Raw genomic sequence first — 7,401 nt, forward strand, 5'->3', positions numbered from 1 at the left:
TGAAATGGCTATTGCCATTTGTTTTTTCTTTTTTTATCAAACTTTCACTAAAAAGAAAACAAGTGAAACTTCGACAGAAGCAAAGGGGGGTAATCGTCCCTGATAGCTCGAAGCTCCTCCATATCCAAAAGTGGATAACAAAAGCAGGAGGGGAAGAGAAAATCGCCCGACCCCCGATCTAGTTGCGTGGAGGACAGGGTAGACCATCACGGGATAAGGAAAGTACTTTGCATTGGTAACCTTACTGGAATTTCCAGATAGAATTTCATCTATGATATTACAGATGGTGAGAACACTAAAGTAAAGAATTGCTTTACAACAGAGAAAGGATCATCTTCTCAACAGATTGTATGCTGGTAAATCTTTTACACTGGAGACATCTTCGAGTGCAAGCTCGCGTTCTAACTGACTTGTCGTAGACTTCATGACATCCTGGAAAAAATTAAAACAGAATCAGAATCAGAAGAATGCAGCGCTTTGTATCTTAAATTTGCAGGCGGAGCAACAAAATCATTTACATTGAAGTCCATATAAGAAGCACGCTTTACGAGCCATTGAGCATCCATCATCTGGAAGGCTACACAATAAAGGTTGTCAAATGCCATCTCATCTTCTTTAAGCAGTTCCAGAAAACGGATTCCAGCCAAAGTTGTTGGCTTTGCTGCAAGAAAAATATATCTGATTATTTCTTTATAAACACAGCATCAGCATTCAGAATTTGGTGGAGGAATAAAAGAACTCTTCAGATAAACATGCTAAGATGATGCTTTCTCATCGAATAGTTATCTGACACTACAGGATCGTCCATCCTCTCACTTAAAAATTTATCGGTACCTGATTGAAGATCCAACATTTGTGCCAAGACAAAAGAAATATTGATGCCAGCAACAGCAAAGGGATATTCCCACTCAGCTCTAGTTCCATCTTGCTTGTGCAACAATCTCTGGAATGATTCCTGTAAGAGGATCAAATCAGAAATTCATTAACCCTTTCATGACTTCTGCAGAAACACGGAACAAAATGAATACTTAATTACAATACAAAATCTTGCACGCTATTTCCAAAAGAAAGCAATATTTTGACACCCATACGCATTGAAGCATTGAAAGGAACTCTTTGTATGCAGATGCACATACATCAAAGCCTAACAAAATTAACGCCAGCGCTTCTTGTCATGTTATGTATGCAATAAGCTAGAAGGTTTGAATATCAATAGAACTGTAAGACAGATGCTTGGAAACACAGAAGATAAAACAGCCATAATAAGAAAGAGTCAATTTGATGGAAGTTGTATTATTCTAGTTAGAACGAAAAGAAAAATCAGCATCTCCTTCCAGCACTTAACCCAAGAGAAAACAGTCCCAGCATCCAAAACCAAAAGCATTTCTCCCATGTAATACAATGAACTCAAACCCTTCTTTTCTTAGATGTGAAGGTAATAATGGGGACTACTAATTCACCAAATCATAAAAAAGAGCGAGACTTCGAGTTTACCACAGCGATGGCATCCAAAACAGAGCCTTGATACCACCGCTAAAAAAGTAGGATGCTGAAAATCTACCCCTGCCACAATATTCATTGACATTTCTATAACTCTGAGCACTGAATCTACTGATATCTCAGACAAGGCCGATATTTTCATCCTTCCCACAGAGACTACTCTAAAATTGAAAGCAACTGAGGAAAATTTCCAACTTCAGAATCATTAATATCTGTGAAACCCAAAATTTCAAATGCTGAGATGATTCTCCACTCAGCCTTGGAATGAAAAGTTTAGTTATGTAGCAATCAGTGTTCATTTGAAAGTCATAAGACCAATCTTGGACTAGAAAAATAAAATCACGTTAATTATCAGAACAGTAAAAGGGCCAAAGAATTTCAAGCTGAATGAGTTAAAGGTTTTTCTTTGTCAAATTAATGAATTAAAGGTTACAAAAGAAAACACTAGGATAAATCTTGAAGTAACAGGAAAATATACAATTGAAAAAAAAAAAAAAGTTAGAAGGAGACAAACCGGATACTGTCGGGCAAAAAAGATAAGATTCTCCAATGATATAAATCCCCCACCTCTACAATTAAGGTTGGAAATTTATCGTTATCATTTTTTTTTCACAAAGAGCATATGACAAAACAAAAATATATGCGACTCACTTCACGATACTTTTATCTTGTTTAAACTACGCACCTAAAATCTGTTGAAGGGTCTGAACCTTGCCAGCCCATCTGTTCCCAAAGGTCTGATTGAAGAGGTGGGAGCTCCGTATCCGGATAAGCCAACCTCCATAACTCTAAGAGCGCGTCCTGCAATCAACAAGCTCAATTTGTGTTTAATATTGAAATAAAAAAAAAATTAAATTAATTACTTCAATGTCCAGTAATAGTACAGACAACCCTTGTATTTTTAAAAACTATTGATTACAATATATGTATATATATATATATATATATGTATGTATGTATATGTACACACTCACTCACACATATATATAAAAGGTATTCTTCTTTAATTACAAAAACAATGTTCAATATTTTCCCAATTTCTTCATGGAGACTGAATCCAGAATTTGTATGAGAAGAATACCAGGGGTGCACATCTTGGACTAAAGTTAAACAAACAATCTAACTGCAAATACTTAAATTTCTCTGAACAGAGAGCATAAGTTTCGACATTTTAGGCATGAAAGGCCAGCCAAAATAATCAAAGAAAATAATGATAATAACAAACCAGAGTATACAGTAGTACTTGTAACACCAACAGAAAAATGATCAAATTGCTGTCAAATGGGAAAAAGACCTACTTGATGCTCCATGCGAGAACCATCAAAGGGTACTTGAAGCCTTTGTCGTAGATATCTGAGTCTTGCTTCCTAGAGGACACAAATACCCATGCAAGTGAACACCATATTAAAAAAAAGTTATATTATGTAATCTATACAGGTCAATGATGAATAAACAGTATAATAGTTGTCATCCCATTGTTCCAAACATCAATATAGAAGACAAGTTCTCCTAACAACTAAAAATCAAATTGAGGGTCAAGAGCAATGAAGAGATCTACTATAAGGAATTACACCATCCTCAAAGCCCAAAGCCAAAAGAAAAATGAGAAACTACCAGCTTCCAATAACAGATCGAATTTTCATCACATATCAACCCAAAAGTGATGAAGTATTCAATAGTTCATTTTGATCCCCAACAGTTAGCAAGCCAAAATCATCTAAGTTTCAAATTCATATATGTAAGATCCCACATCACCCGGGGGGAGGGGAGGTGATGTGCCTTATATGTACATGCCCACCTCCCTATAGTAGACGCGTTTTGGGTGGAAACCCAAGAACAAATCCGTGAGAGCGTGGTCCAAAGCGGACAATATCTTACTATGCAGACTGGGATGTGACAATTTGGTATCAGAGCCACTCCCTAGCCGGAAGTGTGCCGACAAGGGCATCGGGCCCCTAAGGGGGGTGGATTGTAAGATCCCACATCGCCCGGGGGAGGGGAGGTGATGTGCCTTATATGTACACGCCCACCTCCCTATAGTAAGACGCATTTTGGGCGGAAACCCAAGAATAAATCCGTGAGGGCGTGGCCCAAAGCGGACAATATCTTACTATGCGGACTGGGATGTGACAATATATTTAAATTTTAAACCAGCCCACACTCCTGAAAATGTAAGAAGATAGAGAGCTTATAAATGAGCCCACACCCCTTGGGTATACCCCAAGAGCAAAAAAATACATCATAAAGATAAAGACATTTCATTCTCAGAAGGATATATAGATCAGATCACATACTTGCAAAGGACTAAGGGGAGGAGCAAACAACTTAGCGCTTTCTCCATTTTGTGTACTTGAAAAGAAGGTCAAAAGTCGTCCAATAAGCGATCCAGATCCAAGAACAATACTTGCTACAAAGAGAAAACCATAAAGAATTAAGTTCCAAAACTAAATGTATATTCCCACTGTCTAAACTACAAAGCAAAATTCACATGGTATAAACAGTAAAATGATCAGGATCCAAAATATGTGGAATGAGCTATGTCTTATTAATTTTAACTATATAACTCCTCAAAAGAATGTTGAATGATCCTCAGGGTACTTTTAACTCGTCCAATGAATAAATTGCCACTCTTTAGGATATTTCACTTAATTATAGGTTGCTTATCAAGTGGTTAACATTCTAAGAATGATTCCATAGTAAGGTCAAGAATGGCAGAAACTTCAAAGTTGCTGTTTATTTGGTTACATCATGTTCTAAAAATTTAGCTGTATAATGCCCCATCCCTTATGAGCAAAGTTGAGGAAAGATTTTCCAGTAAAACGGTAAGGTCTTATTGACAACAAAAATAATGAATACCTAACCACCGTGCCCACTGTGCAATCAACTGAGAAAACAGAAGGGTCCAATGGAGGTGTTCCTTTCTCCGCTCATCATCCCAGATCTCTTCAAGTGTCGTTTCCTATGGCGCATCTCAGAAAGATATCAATCACAATAAGGCCAAAAATAACTATTACCGGAAAGAAAAAAAAAAATCCCACCCTCCATGTAAATGAACAAATAAAAGCCTCACCTCTGCATGCCTATCTGAATAATTCCCCAATAGAGGCACATTAAGATCATCTGACTCCGACGTCTCCAAATGTTCTACCTTTTTCCCATCAACATCCGCATGACGAAGCCTTTTCCTCAAAGTTCGTGATGTCATGGCGCTTCCTATATAATCAGACTGCATTTCCAAACAAATCATTTCATCAATCGCGTTGTTACAAGCCAACCGCCGAATCTTTCACACAATGGCAAACAACCCAATACCAGATTCTCTCCAAGTTTCCATTAAAGCAACAACTTTCCATCAAATCGAAGACCAAGCACATTACTTAACATTCAACCATTAAACAAGTGCAATTTCACACTAATCCACTACTGCATACAGTCCCAAAGCTACTGAGTTACACCCACAAACTTCAAATTCATAAACCCTAACAATGACAAAACTCGGATTCAGTTCGGAATATCAAATGGGTTTGTACCATCTTCCAATTCAAAGCCAAAAACCAAGTTTACAATAGCAAAAACGAAGAAATATCAACAAATCAAAAATTGAAGAAGGAGAAGACAGAGATATGTTGGCTCCTCACCTTACGTTACCAATGGCTTCCGCAGACGATCCCAACAAAACTGAATAGCCTTTCGCTCTTCTGTGATTTCTGTGCTGAATATCAAAACGAATAGCTTGCTCTTCTGTATGTGACTATTCTTTAGCCAGAACTCTGAAAAAATCAAAAATTGTATATCTATCGATTCTGTGTATGCATGTGTATGTGTTTATTCAGAGTATTTGTATTGGTGAAGACGACTTTCTGAATCCGGAGTTCGACGCCAATTCAATGCGAGCACCGCCGACGTAACGTGCCTATAACGTTTTAAAGCTTGCACCTTTTTTACTTTGCCCCCAAAATAGCTAATTTAGCTTCGTCATGCAAAAAATTATTTTTAAATAAACAATATCATGTCATATTTATATACCATCTACAATCGAATGAATTAAATATGGTCGTTTTAATAATTTATTAGTAAGTTTATACTTTAAATTTATTGGTTAGTTTAATTAAATTACCTTGGATGTTTTAAAATTTAGCCGTTGAATTTGAATCAATTATTGCAACCAAGTATTTGGGCCTCAAAAAATGGGATAAGAGGGGGCTACATTTGGCCAGTCTGATGCCCCTTTAGCCAAATAATGGCTTGACAGTCTCTATAATATTATAGCTCAGTTCAGTGGCGGATCCAGGATTTTAAATTCGGAGGGTCCCAATAATAAAGGTAAAAAAATTTATAGATAAAAATAACATTGAAAAGTTAAATATAATACACTTCATTAAAAAATTAGATGGTGCTATTGGCTTTGGCTTGAAAAATCTTTCCATATTTCTCATTTCTAAATTACACATTTAACCAAAAACACAAAATATATACCAATCAACCAATAAACAAAAATTCCATCTAAATTGCAATGATAAAATGAGTATACAAACATAAAACATATCAACAACCATATCAATAATAGACTAAAAATCTCCACCAATATCTAATATAATTTAATTGAGATTAGATTAGAATACCAAAAAACATACTTGAAATTTGAACTAAATAGTGGTGGCTTGGAGAATTGAAACAAGTGGAGGTATGATATTGGAGTAATGTAATTATAATATGAAATTGGGTGGGATTAGGAATTGGGTGGGATTAGAAATTGGGTTTTGGGTGAATATAAGAAAGATGGGGATTAGGGGGAAAAGCAGAGGAGTGGGGAAAGGAGACGGGAGGGACTCTCGGGAAGGATGCGGCCCATGTGGGGCTTTAAAAGAATATGGAACATCATGGACAAACAGCAGAGTTTGTCTCATTGATTTTTTTTATTAAATTAAAACAATTGGCCAAAACTATGCCGTTGTGGACCAATTGTTAAAAGGCCCTGTTTTCTTTCTTCTTCCCCTCCCAGCTGTCTTCTTCTCCATTAGAACCTGCAACTCCAACCCGTAGCACAGACCTCGTGTCGAGTACGAGGGGTCCTCCGGAAAATTTCTAGCAGCAATTTAGGATCGCCGAGGGGTCCTGGGACCTCCCAGGTCCCTCTGTAGATCCGCCACTGGCTCAGTTATCGGTTGGATATTAGTATTTGGACAAATCAGGTTATTTTTTTGCTTTTGAACCTTTAACCCTCTCCATTGAAGATAGCCTAATGATCTACAGTCACACGTGTTATAGACCTGTTATTTATTTTTCGTTAAAGCTAGGTGAAAGTTATGGGAAAGTTATAGACCAATTTTAAATTTTATCCTTGTTTACATGCCCATGCACTATGATAATTTTTCGCTATACACGAAGTAGAATAAGTGTTATTATTTTACTCATATTATAACATACGTGTATCTAGAAGTGGGGCGTATAACTATTTCTCCTACATATACTATAGCACATGGATTAGTACACCATGTGGTTAAGTGTTCTCAGTACATATAATATTTTTCAAATAGGGCAAAAAATCATTTTCTTCCCATGTTACTCCGTTCTTTTAAGTTGTTCAAGAAAATCGTTAGGTCGACTGATGTAGAACCAAAAAATTTCTCGGAACTTCACATTTCCTGCATTTGGTTTTAGTTACACAACAATCAAGTTCACTGACTTCCCCAACAAAATGGGTTGCAAGAGAGGAAAAGTAAGTTTATTTATATATTTATAATAGTAAATAACGGCTTGTTTAGAGTGTCAATAAAGCGTCGCCTTTTTGTTGTAATTGTAATTTAGAATTTAAAAGAGACAGCTTACTCAACGGCTGCAACTTCCTAACCAAGTATATTTTTCTCCTTAATTTTATTTGTAACATACGCTATATACCTT

At 36.5% G+C, this 7,401-nt stretch overlaps 1 protein-coding gene across 2 annotated transcripts; it reads right to left on the bottom strand.

Annotated features, from left to right (window-relative positions):
• Window positions 1-214: 214 nt before the first annotated feature.
• On the bottom strand, window positions 215-5,476 carry LOC103449372 (uncharacterized). 2 transcript variants are annotated; one of them, XM_008388689.4, is made up of 10 exons: window positions 5,139-5,476; window positions 4,571-4,726; window positions 4,357-4,459; window positions 3,795-3,907; window positions 2,799-2,867; window positions 2,186-2,301; window positions 2,015-2,069; window positions 835-955; window positions 519-661; window positions 215-432 (listed from the first exon to the last, which is right to left on the bottom strand). In XM_008388689.4, exons 2-10 carry the CDS (start codon window positions 4,703-4,705, stop codon window positions 331-333), a joined length of 957 nt encoding a protein of 318 aa, XP_008386911.1. In that variant the 5' UTR covers window positions 4,706-4,726; window positions 5,139-5,476; the 3' UTR covers window positions 215-330. The 2 variants fall into 2 exon arrangements, with proteins under 2 accessions (XP_008386911.1, XP_070665783.1); XM_070809682.1 differs by lacking the exon at window positions 5,139-5,476 and adding an exon at window positions 4,813-4,955.
• Between the last annotated feature and the right edge of the window lie 1,925 nt (window positions 5,477-7,401).

This window comes from Malus domestica, chromosome 12 (assembly GCF_042453785.1).
Source record: "Malus domestica chromosome 12, GDT2T_hap1".
In the NCBI taxonomy this organism is placed as follows: Eukaryota; Viridiplantae; Streptophyta; class Magnoliopsida; order Rosales; family Rosaceae; genus Malus; species Malus domestica.

Coding starts and splice junctions, on each gene's coding strand:
- LOC103449372 (XM_008388689.4), bottom strand. CDS start 4,705: ATGACATCACGAACTTTGAGGAAAAGGCTTCGTCATGCGGATGTTGAT. Junction 4,460..4,570: donor ATTCAGATAGGCATGCAGAG/GTGAGGCTTTTA, acceptor GATGCGCCATAG/GAAACGACACTTGAAGAGAT. Junction 433..518: donor CTTCTTATATGGACTTCAAT/GTAAATGATTTT, acceptor AATTTTTTCCAG/GATGTCATGAAGTCTACGAC.